The sequence below is a fragment of the Colobus angolensis genome, unplaced genomic scaffold, assembly GCF_000951035.1.
Source record: "Colobus angolensis palliatus isolate OR3802 unplaced genomic scaffold, Cang.pa_1.0 Scaffold30, whole genome shotgun sequence".
NCBI lineage: Eukaryota > Metazoa > Chordata > Mammalia > Primates > Cercopithecidae > Colobus > Colobus angolensis.
In genome coordinates, this window is record NW_012116266.1 from 7,012,544 (window position 1) to 7,026,492 (window position 13,949).

General features: G+C 44.5%; 1 protein-coding gene across 1 annotated transcript; it reads right to left on the reverse strand.

Moving 5' to 3' along the window:
• Nucleotides 1-10,192: 10,192 nt before the first annotated feature.
• FZD7 (frizzled class receptor 7) lies at nt 10,193-13,945 on the reverse strand. The gene has a single exon (XM_011949928.1). It carries the CDS (start codon nt 13,943-13,945, stop codon nt 12,275-12,277), a length of 1,671 nt encoding a protein of 556 aa, XP_011805318.1. The 3' UTR covers nt 10,193-12,274.
• Nucleotides 13,946-13,949: the final 4 nt, after the last annotated feature.

The window sequence follows — 13,949 nt, forward strand, 5'->3', positions numbered from 1 at the left end:
ATGTCTGGCTAATTTTTGTATTTTTAGTAGAGACAGAGTTTCATCATGTTGGCCAGGCTGGTCTTGAACTCCTGACCTCCAGTGATCCACTCGCCTTGGCCTCCCAAAGTGCTGGGATTCCAGGTATGAGCCACTACGCCTGGCCTCTTTTCCTCTTCTCATAAGGACAATAGTCCCTATTGAATTAAGAGCCTACTCTATGCCAGTATGGCCTCATCTTACCTAAAGAAATCTGCGATGACCCATTTCCAAATAAGGTTACATTCTGAGGTTCTAGAAGGACACGAATTTTAGGGGGACGAGAAGCCAGCACACTGAGCATCTGCTGTGCACTGGATATTGTGTTGGGCACTAGAAATTGAATAGAAGAATATCGCTGCTTTTTAGGTACTAATAATACTTAATCTTTTTTGGTTTGCTTCTTTTTTTGTTCTTTCAGTCCTGTAGTGCCCCCTTTTTTGGGGGACTCCTTTAGTTATCCTAGAGTAATCAGGAGTAGAGGAGGTCTAGGCCTTCGCTCTGATTTCCTTCTGGACCCGCATTCCAGCCCCTTTCTGTGGGTGCGTCCAATTAGGGGCTTGTTAACTTTCAATGATCATAATAGCCACAAATTCTCTCTTTCACCAAAAAATGAATTCTTGTGACGCATGAGTGTAAAGGGCAACCATAACAGATCAACATGGCCAGAGTATTCTCTGCAGAGTGAGAATAGTGGGAGATAAGGCTGGAGAGCCAGGCAGAGATCAAGGAAGGCCTTGCAGGCCCTGCTTAGGGTTTTAAACAAGGAAGAGACATCATCATTGTTGCATTTCCCATAATTCCCTCTGCACAGGGTGTGGAGGAATTGGAGGAGGAACCAAAATGGAGGCAGGGAGGCCAGTTAAGGGGCCATTAGTGTGATCATAGCAACAGATACTGGTCGTGGGGAGGAAGCAGAATCTATGGTGGTTGGCTGATTGTAAGGACTGAGAGAGAGGACACAGCCAAGGATAAATCACAGGTTCCAGCAGAGAAAAATGTATAACACCAGCTGTTAGATCTCAACTCAATTACCTTGTCCCAGTAGTCCATGATGCTTCTTAAATGCCAAGAACCTGCAGAGCTGCAGGGGAAAGCCATGGAGCATGCCAGTCCTTGACAACATCAGGAAGAGTGTGGCTGTCTTTTTCCGTGTAATCTGCCCTCTGTCCCCTGAGGCAAGTCCTGTAGAGGGAACTACAATAACTGGCTGGCTGTTAGAGAGATGCCTGCCCCACCTTCTTCTTCCAACAGTGCGGATGAGGAGGCTTTTAAACATCCATGTTGTCCTACCTAAGCTGCCCAGGGAGGGAAAGTGACATCTCAGACTATAAGGTGGAGGACCCTAATTTGTCTCTGGGACATTCTTGTGTCCTTGGCCCTCCTAGCACCATGAACTCAAGAGCTGAGCTGAAGATATTTCCCCAAACTGGAATGACAATGATGACTTGTTTTCATGCTTGGAGGGAGCCATTAATGTGTCTTTTATAAGCAACTCCCAACCTCCTTAGGGAATCTGTGGTTATCTCTCAACTCTCTCATTTTCAAGGGGAGTTTGGAGCCTGAGCACAGGGAGAGCACTGCAGAGCATATGCAGGGAGTCGTCTGGACTTGGCTGCCGACCTCCAGAGTGCTCTTGACCGGGAGTGTTCTTATCAGGCTTCTCTGCCTTTTACACCTAAGAACACAAGAAGGTGAGCTAAGTCCAAGCCCCCTGTGGCTCCACCAGTCTATTGGCCCAACGGGTGGCCATGATCCTCCTGTGGAACCCTGTCACGTGGGGTGAGGTCATTAAACATAGATCGTGGAAAAGCAGGGCCTAAATTTCTGCTAACGAGTAACACATGACTTGGGATAAATGTACTTGAATCGCAGGAAAAGCTAATCACAGTTTTAGCAACCTTTCAAAGAAACAGGGTTGATTCTGTGGATATCAACAGTTTAGTAGTCAGGGCTGGAAAAAAAATTCAGGGAGCAAGAGATGCAGCACGCATACGAGTCGAGGGGTCTTGGGCAAATTACTTAACCTCTTGGTGTCTCAGCTTTCCCTATCTTTAAAATGGGGATAATAGTATGTGTCTCAGAGAGTTGTTGAAAGAATCGCATGAGATAAGATGTGTAGAGTGCTTAGTACACTCTACATGTGTGCCTGGCACATCAAAACTCATGCATGTTACTGCTTATTATAACTCAGGTGCAGGGAGTGAGAGTAATGATGGAAAGTCAATTCACAGTTGTCAAAAGAATGATTGAATAAAGGTGTCAGTCGCTCAGGAAAAGGGCTGTGTTCAGAATTCTCTCTTGCTATCTTGCTCTCTCTTTCCTTCCTGAGTTTTCCCTTTGATTTTTTTTTTTTTTAATGCATTCCATCTTTGTGTTTCCTTTTTCTTGGTTTAGAGTGACAGGTAAGAAAGATCTCTAGGTTAAAAGAAGTGTCCCCAAGATCTCTAGGTTAAAAGAAGCATCCCCAAGGAAAATGAGGCTAGCTCCATTGTAATTTGTCTTAAAGGCTGATCCTACGCAAAAGGCTATATCTGGGTCTTTCATTTTTAAAACCAAATAGCCAGGATTAAGAGACATATTAATGTTTACTCCTACCCATGCAGTAACTGTCTTGGAGGTAGAACCTGTTGAGTATTTCTATGCCTATGCAGAGATACCCAAACCTAATGTTCTCACTACTAGAAATTGTGTTTTATAATTTAAATAATAAAAAGCAATTTAGATAGCATTCTGATTGGACAGTAGAGATTGCATTTAGATTTTTTTTTCAGTAGTTACCTCAACAGCTCAGACAGATTTCGGTAATCCTGAGAGACAAATGCAGAGTAGTTATAAATATATAAAATAGTGATAGTTTGCACTGAAAGAGGACTTAGTTATCTGAAGTAAACATTTTGTACAACTTGTAGACCAAAAACAAGTGAATAGAGGAATTGTATGTTGCCTTCCTGTCATCAGAGATGAACTAATGGAACTTCCTTGCTGTTTCATTTAACTCCTAGTGAAATAGATTCCCACCTCAAACTAAGCATGAATTCACTTTTGTAGAGGCAGTGCTCCTAAGTGGAGTCTGAATGAAGGACTCAAAAAGTTTAATTTTTAGCCTTCTCTTTTATTAGCCACTTGTGCTGACAGCAAGAGGAAACTTCTTTGTGCTTGAGAGATTGGTATGGTTGGAAACAGTTGTTCTCATTTTCTGGGTCTTCTGACTTTATCAAGCCATTTGGGCTTTGAAGAATGTGCAAGAGGGACTGGCAGATGCCTGCTATGCTGGAAGCTGGGAGTACTGGTGGCAAATTAATATGGCATTGATATTTTTTCCTTAAGAAAGTGTGTTATTTGCTAATTTAACTCCTTGGAATGGTAAGTACAAATGGTGATCAAAATGACAATATATCATCCTTAGGATGGATTATTTTCTGTTAAAAATTAGATAGTCTCCTTTCAGACTGGTATGTGTCTTTGTGTAAGGGTGTCAGATGCCATCCATTTGACATTCATGTCAACCTTCATGGAACAAGACCCAGAAGGTAACAATGAGAAATGCAGCATTTCAATGTTAATCATGAGAGAGAGAGAATGTGTAAGAAATAGTTTTTAAAATAATGGACAAAATAAAAAAGACCTTATCTGAACATTTAGATTTGCCCTCATCGTCTGCTCCCCTTTAGATCAGCAAAATCCAGCTTGAACTACCCCCCCACCCCCCTTTATTTGAAATAGTACACACACATACATGCACACACACCACACATACCACACACCACACATACCACACACCACCACCATCCCCTACTTTCATCTTTTGTATGCATAGCTTGATTTTCTGTGAGAAGGTAGAATTTGTAAGCAATCTAAAGCTCATCTAGGCCCTGGATAAACTAAAGAATGGACTGCAGCCCTCCATGATATCTAACTAACACCAGGCTTTAATTAGCAGATTAGTAGACAGTTGTACTGGGCAAAGCCTTTGGTTTCTTTTTACCAATTTCTTCTATAAAGTCCCTGATGACTGGAACTTTCCCTCTGTTGGAAATCCAGTTATCTTGCTGGCAAATGTTGTAAGCCCCCAGAGCCACAAATCCAGAAGGGGGTGGTATTGTGGAATTGGGGTGCAAGGTGTTATTTTACCTTGACATTCAGCACCAGAAGAAAGACAATGTCCCACTTCTTTCTCTGCAGATGCCCCGAATTTGTTGTTTTTGAAACTTGTGAAATTATTTCATGTGTTTTTTTTCTTTTTCAAGGATAACAATAACAAAAAGAGTGTTGCCCTCAGAATTTACACTTCCTGGGGCCAGGGTGGAAGGACAGAGGGATTTAACTACATTCTCTGCAACTGTTTTCACTCTTGCCCAAGAATGGTTTCCCAAGAGCACTCCAATGGGAAGCAGACCTGAAATATTCCCCATTGTACCTCCTTAAAGCCCAGTTAAATTCTGTGCCTCAGTTGCCCTGTCTGTTAAATGGGGGATAATTAAAAGGGATTTAGGGTAGGATACTTCCACAACTCTCTCTTGACCGACTCTAATGGTCAGTATGATTTCACAAGTTCATATTTAGAGCCTGTAAGATGAAAATAGTAATTTCTATCTCCTAATGTATGGATAAAATGAGTTAATATAAGTGCTTAACACAGAACTGATGCATAGTCAACACATTAAGTGACAGCTGTCAATGTCACTATCAACTGGGTCCCTTATAATAAACAACTATTGTCTTGGTCAAACTTCCTTTTTTCCTTCTACCACAAATCCACAAATTGAGAAAATTCTAAGCGACTAGATCTTTTTTTTTTAAGAACCAAAGAACTATTTCATTATTATGATATTGATAGGACATATATGGTAAGAATCATGTGAATGTTTTTGTGATTCTTCACACAGGCCTTCAGGAAGGGGGTTTCCGCAGTGCTGGGGTTTGTCTTCCTCATGCTCCCACTCACTGACTCACTGTCAGCAGGAAGACAGGCTACCCTGGTCTGCAAGAAGGATAAGTTTTCTCACTAAGCCCCTGTCCCACCCTCCTGAGCTCACTCTGTTCTTCAGGGCTGGAATGGGCAGGGAAGGGGCCTGTGGCAGTGGAGGAGGCCTCTTAGGGACTCTGACACCAGTTCCTGAGGGGCTAGAGGTGGTGTCTGGGAAGCACCTTCCCAAGCTTCCTCTTGCTGCCAGGTCCTAGGACCCCAATGTAGAAACTTATGCAGGACAAGACTGGGGAGTACCTGGCACTTCAGAATGTAAACAGCATTTACAAGCCTTCTGCATCTCACCAAGAAAAAATAAATACTTTCTGGGGACTAACACTGAAAATCCCCTCCTCGATTCCATTCTGTCCTGATGTAAATTATTTTCCTCCCTTTTGAATGGTTCTGGATTAAATGAAAAAGAATAATAGAGAATGGCAGGCATTAAAACTTCAGTAAATATTTGTGGCATGGTGATTGGGGCACAGACTGGAGCCAGTTTTGCTGCTCTCTAGCTCACCTTTTAGAGCCTGAGTTCCCTTGTATGTCAAATGGGGCATGATTATACTTATCTCCTAGGGATATTGTGAAGAGTAAATGAGATAATTATATAACAATAGTAATGTTGATGTTTATTGATCACTTATTAGATGCCAAGTACTATGGTTAAGGCTTCGTGTGAGCTATCTTGACCACTACACCATATTGTACTCAAGACTTAGCATATAGGTAATGCTCAATAAATGTTAGCAATTATAAAGACAATAATCATTATTATCAACAAAGTACAAAGAGCCAATCTTTATTGAACTTGGCGACATGTTTTGTGCCATCATGCTTCCCTTGACAAAGCTGGTCCCCATACCCCACCACTCCCCTGCCCCTCTCAGGTTCCTTTAGACCATACCACATCTTCAAAACCTACTGCTGTGGGGGAAAGATGACTAGATTCAGAGTCACTGGGTGACCTGGGTGGATCCTTCATTGTGTTTGGCCTGTTATAATTTACTTGTGACATAGCAGAAGCTGCTTTTAGACTCATGGTGCTGGTTTCCCCATCTTTACAATGTGAAGATGCTGCTATTTATTCGTTAGTACTGTAGGACCCTGGGGAGAAAGACACTTCTGAAATGAAAAGCACAGTGCTTTTTGGCCCACTTTCCTCATCCCCCTCCAGCAGCTGGTGTGGGAAATAAGTGAGGTGTGCTGTTTGTGAGTCGATGCACTGGCTGAGACTGGAGAGAGTGAGTCCCAGCAGCCACTGTGCTAAACACACAGGGCTAGCACAGCACCTGGCATGTGGTAGGTCCTCAAGAAACCATCTGTTGGAGGTGAAGACAATTCATGATTTTAGTTCAAGGATGTGTTCCCTATGTCTGCTGCAAAAAGCTGCTATGACCAGCTGCCACCCACATCCCTCCCTCCAGAGATTCCAGGCCTGGAAACTGGAACCAAATGCTGTATGCCATTTGTTTTTTTTCCTTCGGAAATTGAAAAATGTCATTGGTGCTAGGTTATGCCGCATATCCTTTCATTGTTGGTACTATATTTCCTAGTCTCCGTCCCACCATACTGTCCCCAGTATGCTTTTCCCTTTGATTTAGTTGCCTCTAGATTCCGCAAGGCCAAGCTGAAGTTTGGGGATCAGATTTTCTAAGGGTGAGTAGTATTAGGTTAGATGATTCAAACAGCTTGTCTTTATTCATGGCCTAGATAGAACTTTATCTATCTCCTCACTCCTCCCCACTTTTTCCCTGCCTCCCAAATTTCCTTTCTTGCTCCTTAGGTGCACATCTCTTGGAGACCACTTCTTACACTCTAAGCTGAATCTGATGCCAGGGCCCACCAGCATAAAGAGCTTTACAGGTGAGAAGCATTAAAGGAAGCTAATGAGCAAAAGAGGTGGGCTTCTGCTCCCTAAATGGTCCTTACAAAGTAAAGTAAACCCTCAGCTAAGGTACATCTGAACTCCTCACAATAGCTTCAATTTTTTTTTTTTTGAATGGAATCTTGCTCTCTTGCCCAGACTGGAGTGCAGTGGCATGATCTCAGCTCACCGCAACCTCCGCCTCCCGGGTTCAAGTGATTCTTCTGTCTCAGCCTCAATTTCAGTAGCTGGGATTACAGGCACACACCACCATGTCTGGGGTTTCACCATGTTGGTCAGGCTGGTCTTGAACTCCTGACCTCAAGTGATCTGCCCACCTTGGCTTCCCGAAGTGCTGGGATTACAGGCGTGAGCCACCGTGCCTGGCCTTCTTCATCTTTAAACGAGGAATTATTGCCATTTCAGGGTTGTAATAATTGTGAGTGAAGTTAAATAATGAATGTGAAAATAGCTTTTAAAAACAGTAAATGCCACCAAATGTCAGGTAATATTATTCCAAACAGCATTTGTGCTTCTACACTGACATGTGCCAGGTTCTATCTAGCATTAGAGTTCTTTGCTTATTCTTCCTTGGGGGATGCCCTCCTTATTCCAACTAGGTTGACAGTTACTTCAGCTGGACTCTGTCTTACTTTTATCTGCATCCCCCCAGTTCCTTTTCTAGTACCTTCAGTGTAGTGACTGCTTGATCAGTACTTGTTGAACTGGGTCCCTTATAATAAACAACTACTGTCTTGGTCAAACTTCCTTTTTTCTTTCTACCACAAATCCACAAATTGAGAAAATTCCAAGAGACTAGATTTTTTTTTTTTTTTTTTAAGAACCAAAGAGAATAAGAGGTAACATGTATGTTTATTAAAGGACTGGCATTTTAATGGTACCCTTTTAAACTAGTTTACTTTAGTATGAAATGTAAAGAATACAGATTCAGATGTAAGAAATGTCACACAGTGAAAAGAGGTGAAGAACCAAGCTTTATGAATTTGGTTTAGTGCCACTGAGGGGGGTAAATCAGAGAAAAATAGAACGGATTTATGAATTGCTTATTTGAGTCCACATTGGTGGGGGTTTGGACCCTTCTAGGATTTCCTGGAGCCCTGTAGGCTGTTATTCACCCTTCACATATGCATATATAAAAATATACCATCTATAAATAGCCACCTGCCTTTTCAGTGAAATTAAAGATGGGAGGGTTAGAAGAGATTTTCCCAGTAGAATTACAGGGCTCAAACGTACAGCTGTTATACTACTAGAGTTCTACCCAGAGAATTTCTAATAGCACTATTTTATTTTAGGCACATTTTAAAATTATCTGTATTTTAATGGTAAGATGTTGTCCACAGACATATTTTTTTTCTTGCCAAGATTTCTCACATACCTACTTAAAAAGATTAGGTGTTGCATGGGGTTGTTGTACAGAGTAGTTTTGTTTTATAAACTGCAGAAAATTTTCACAAGTGTTTCTACTCCTTATCTGGAGATTAACACCAAACTCCTGCCAATGTTTTTCTTAAACGCTACACATGCCCTTTCACAAACACTCTCTCCCTCACATATTTTCTGCAGAGATGTGCCTCCTTAAGAAAAATCCCTGAACTTCTAACATTCCTAGGTATGAATTGACTGCATAAGAACACAGCACAACGTGAAGGGAATTAAACTGAACACTTTTATCTTTCCTAAAAAAAAAAAAAAAAGCAGGTAACAATGTATTCATCTGCGGTCTTTGTTCCCTTACTAAAGACCAACACTCTTCAATCTTTGAGAGCCCTAAAAGGCAAAGCAGTGCTGATGAGACGAAGGGGACACACTCAGAGGAGCAGCCACTGGGCTCTCCCTGTAGAAGGGTCTAAGTGCCTTCAGCAGTTAATTTGCAAGGAAAAAACCCCGTTGGGAGCCTTTCACCTACTCTAAAAGCAAACATTCTTAACAGGCGGTATTAGTGTGGTGTTAAGAGAGGCATGCTTTAACCTAAAAGGTGTCATTTTATGAGTAAAAACTGGATAAACCTTCAGAGACTTGCAATCATTATGTTTTTTTTTCCTTCCTTGATGCCAAAATCTTCACAGGTTAAGATGACCCCACACACCCATTGTGATGCTCAAAACCCGGGAGGATCTTAAAGAAAAGCTGCTTTGCACGAATTGTATATATGCGGCTTCCTGCTCCTGCGAGAACTGTCACTGGTTTTCATTTCATGCATTTGTAAAACACACCAGCCATGTGTGTAAGCCTGTTAATTAAAACAAAAACAGAACTGTTTCTGTTGTGCTTTAGAACTACAGAAACTTTGAGGCCAAGCGGGGCAAGAGAAACAGCAGCACCCAGTCTGCTCCTGGGTTCCACGGCTGCCAAGGAATTAAGCCACTGTATTAGAAAAAGCCAGGAAACAGGCACCGGATTTAAAGAAGAGAGGCGAAAGGAAAGAAAAAAAAATTATAGTAAGGCTCAGAATTGGATGTATTAAAATGCCTTTTCCATTCCCCTGAGGGACTCTTTCATATCAAAGTTTCTGGATAGTGAAGGCTTCCCTGTCTAATCTGATTCCAAAGTTAGCCTCTTCTCAAGAGGAAAGAATAGCTTCAGTGGCTTCAGAGGCCATCCCAGGGTCAGGCGTGGAGTCTATTCCTGCTGGAGCTGCTGAGTCATTGCCACCTTGGGAGCTGCTTGACCTCTGCTTGGTTTACCTAGAAGGTAGAGGAAAGCCTTCAGCTGAGAACACTCCACAAGCAAGGCCTTTAATCTCGAAGTATCCACTGACTTTCCCTAGCACCTGAACTGAAAGCATTTAAGGATTACCAATCTACGTAAGTTATATTAGAATACAAAACACTGATCAGTTAAAAAAAACAAAGAAAACACCCAAACACCCAAAAACTCACTGAATTCTTCACCAGGGAAACATTACCCAAAAAAAGCAGCAAATATAAAAACTATCTTCCTGTCCCTTTCGAATATGGATTTCATCTCCTAAGGGCAGTAAAAACATGGATCGGACAGCACTTCTCTAAAAGAGATGCTTATTCAATACCTTCCATAGTCATCCAAAGCAGGATGTAGAAAGGCTTAGGGGTGTGTAGTGGGGTGGTGTGGAGGAAGGCAGGAAGCAGCAACAACAGGAAAAAAAAATTAAATGACAGTGAAGGCATCCATTATACTCTGTATCTTAAAGGCAGGAGAAAAAAAGACCTCAATAACATATACCATTCTCTTTTACGGGGGACACACCCAATGGTGTCCCTCAATACTTTTTTCCCATACTTTCCTTCTTTCTCTTCTTTGGTTTAATATTACAGGAATAGTAAACTAAATAAATGTTCATTTTGTATTTAAAAAAATTTATTTGTGATCTGTACATGTGATAAAGTGGGGCTTCGTTGTAGACCTTTAAAGGCAAAACAAAACAAAAATCCAAAGTAAAAATGTATAAATACAATATATATTTTCTTACAAAAATGGGAGATTTACAAAATATACATACTGTACTTATCTCTATTTTACAAATTTCACATGCACTTAAAAGATACAGCACAAAAGATGCCAAAACCTGTGTAGAAGTTCTAAAAATCTGACAGATGAGATAGTTTTGAAGGTTGAAGAAACACAAGATCAATTTTAACTTTAATGTAAAAAGCAGTTCCACTCAAGTGAACATTACATATATAAAGTAACTTGTACACTTTACAGTACCCTCTATGATTGGCATTTAAAAACTGTTCTGAGAAACAGGATAGTGTTGCAAGATTGGAGGGCAGTGTCAAAGGTGGGGTAAAGGTTTGCTCCCATGATTCTCTGCTCAGCGTTACCCCATCATGCAAAAGAATTTGAGTTCTATTACAGAAAAAAAGTACATGATTTAAGATTAATAAATTTAAGTCTTCCAGCACATTTCAAAGAACTCCAGAATCACTTTGAAGTTTACCTCTTTTAATGACTTTCCTTAAAGATGGGGCCCATGGTTCGAACTTTCCTCTTCGTTCACTATGTATCTGCTGATCACCTCCCAACCCAATCACACAGAGACAGGGTCAGCATACGCATGATGTTTTAGAAACAGATTGATGGAACCAAGGAAACAGGACAAAATGGCTCTTTGCTTTTTTTTTTTTTTAAATTAACTTTCCTTTATTATGAGGCTGAAGGCATTATGTTTTTTACCTCAAAGGATCCAAATGGGAGAAAAAATATAGAAAAGAAACCTAAATATAGGCTTATAGCAAGGAAAAAAAAAATGAAGGGAGAGACTTCCCTGAATATTTTAACAGAGTCTGTTGGATCATGTGTTCCGAATTAAATTTATTTAAAGCAGACAACAAAACCTCTTACATTTCCTTTAGCAAAGTCAGAACCTCTGGCTTAACGGTGTGTGATAGCGCACTGCTCTTCATTTTTCCTTAAAAAGGAATGTTTATCTCAACCAAATGAACAACCAAAGGGAAACCTCAGATTTGCGCTGCTTTGCCTATAAAAGTTGCTGTCTTCACAGTTATGCCTTTCCACAGGGAGACACTTTTGTTTCCTCTTTTGTCTCTTACAACAAAGACAAGGGGAAAAATGCATTCCTGTTTTGAAAAGCAACAAGTCATCACTTCTTTTCAGGGTATTAGACCAAATAAAACACCCGTCTTCCTGCCTCCTGCCTTCCCTAGAAAATGAAAAAGTAGCAGAAATACCTACTACACGTCTCCTTGGCCTCATCTCAAAATGTTATCATCATTTCTTTTGCATCCTCACATTAGGATTCTAGCAGACAGGCCTCCCAAGACTTCTAAATGCTTATTTTACAAGACTTGAAAGGAGTACGCGAGAAAAAACAGGCAGGAGGGGGCAGGGGAGGAGAGACCATAATGTCTGACCCTGGAAATTAACCCATCTGGGCTCCAGTTTGGCCCCAGTGAAAAGAGATTATGGTTTGACCACTGCTTGACAAGGACACCGCAGGAGGCCCTCCCTCTTTCCAACAAAGCAGCCACCGCAGACAGGGCTGTACCTTTCCCGGGGCCTCACAGGGGTCTAGACAGGCCACTCGCCCTGCAGCAGGGGGATCAGTCACAGCCCCCATTCAGCCCCGGAGCCGGGAGAAACTCACAGCAGTCTCTGCTGGTCTCAATCTTCTCTTAGGCCCAAGCTGGCCTGTACCTTTCACGATTCACATCGTCGTTATCATTATCTTACTGCAAGTCTTTGCCTGAAGTCTTTTCATCCAAACCGCTTTCCACCCAGGTCTCCTTTTCCAAATCACCCCTCGCCCCAAATCTGCAAAGAACTTCTCATTTCCAGGTCACTTCTCAGTAGAGGGGGAGGTTACAGAAACAGGCCCCCACCCAGCAGTTCTTTCCCTACCGTGCCTCTCCTCTTGCAAGAGGGCAGGGGTGGGAAAGGTAGGAAGGGGCCGGGGCTCATACCGCAGTTTCCCCCTTGCTGCTGTGGCTCAGTCTGTGGTAGAAGCGGCGCCACGACTGCAGGGTCTTGCCCGACCAGATCCAGAAGCCAGTGGTGATGCCCACGATCATGGTCATCAAGTACTTGATCATGAAGACGGTGAAGTCGGGGCTCATGGGCGGGAAGTGGCCGGGCGGGCAGGGCACGGCATAGCTCTTGCACGTCTGCAGGAGCCAGGTGCGCTCCCAGTGCTCGCGGAAGGCCTGCTCGTAGAAGTAGCAGGCCAGCACGATGGTGGCAGGCACTGTGTAGAGCACGCTGAAGACGCCAATGCGCACCATGAGCTTCTCCAGCTTCTCGGTCTTGGTGCCGTCGTGTTTCATGATGGTGCGGATACGGAAGAGGGACACGAAGCCGGCCAGCAGGAAGGACGTGCCGATGAAGAGGTAGACGAACAGAGGCGCCAGCACGAAGCCCCGCAGCGCGTCCACACTGGACAGGCCAACGTAGCACACCCCGCTGAGCAGGTCCCCGTCTACCTGGCCCATGGCCAGGATAGTGATGGTCTTGACGGCGGGCACGGCCCACGCGGCCAAGTGAAAGTACTGTGAGTTGGCCTCGATGGCCTCGTGACCCCACTTCATGCCGGCCGCCAGGAACCAAGTGAGAGACAGAATGACCCACCAGATGGAGCTGGCCATGCCGAAGAAGTAAAGCACCATGAAGAGGATGGTGCAGCCCTCCTTCTTGGTGCCCTGCGCCACCGTGCGGTAGCCATCGTCCGAGAAGCGCTCCACGCACACGGCGCGGTCCTCCAGAAGGAAGCCGGCCACGTGCGCCACGGCCACCATGAAGTAGCAGCCCGACAAGAAGATGATGGGTCGCTCTGGGTAGCTGAAGCGCCGCATGTCCACCAGGTAGGTGAGAACGGTAAAGAGCGTCGAGGCGCAGCACAGCACCGACCACACGCCCACCCAGAGGCGGGCGAAGCGCCTCTCCTCCTCCTTAAAGTACATCAGGCCATTGGCACGACCCGGTTCGCACGGGGCGCCGCAATCCCGCTCACCCAGGAAGCGGTAGCCCAGGTAGGGGGGCACCTTGAGCTGACGGGGGCATGAGAAGGGGAAGGCGGGACGCCCCCTGCCATCTGAGGCCCCCGGAGGCAGCGCGGTGAAGGGCAGGTCCGGCAGGTAGGGCGCGGTAGGGTAGGCAGTGGGGCCGCCGCCTGGACCCCCGGAGCCGTCTGACGTGTTCTGGCCCACGCAGATCTCGCCCGCGCCGTGCACCGGGAAGTTCTCGCAGCGCAGCCGCTCGGGCCACTGGAAACCGAACTTGTTCATGAGCGCCTCGCAGCCCTGGCGGGCGCGCTCGCACAGAGAACGACACGGCGGGATGGCCTGATCTAGCACGGTGCACACGGGCGCGTACATGGAGCATAGGAAGAAGCGGAGTTCGGGAGAACACTGCACCTTCACCAGCGGGTAGAACTGGTGCACCTCGAGGCCCGCGTCCTCTTGGTTCGTGTGGCCCAGCAGGTTGGGCAAGATGGTCTGGTTGTAGGCGATGTCCGTGCACAGCGGGATGGAGATGGGCTGGCAGAAGCCGTGGTCCGGCACGGAGATGCCCTTCTCTCCGTGGTACGGCTGCGCCCCGGCGCCCGCGGACAGCGCGCCCAGCAGCGCCAGCATCAGG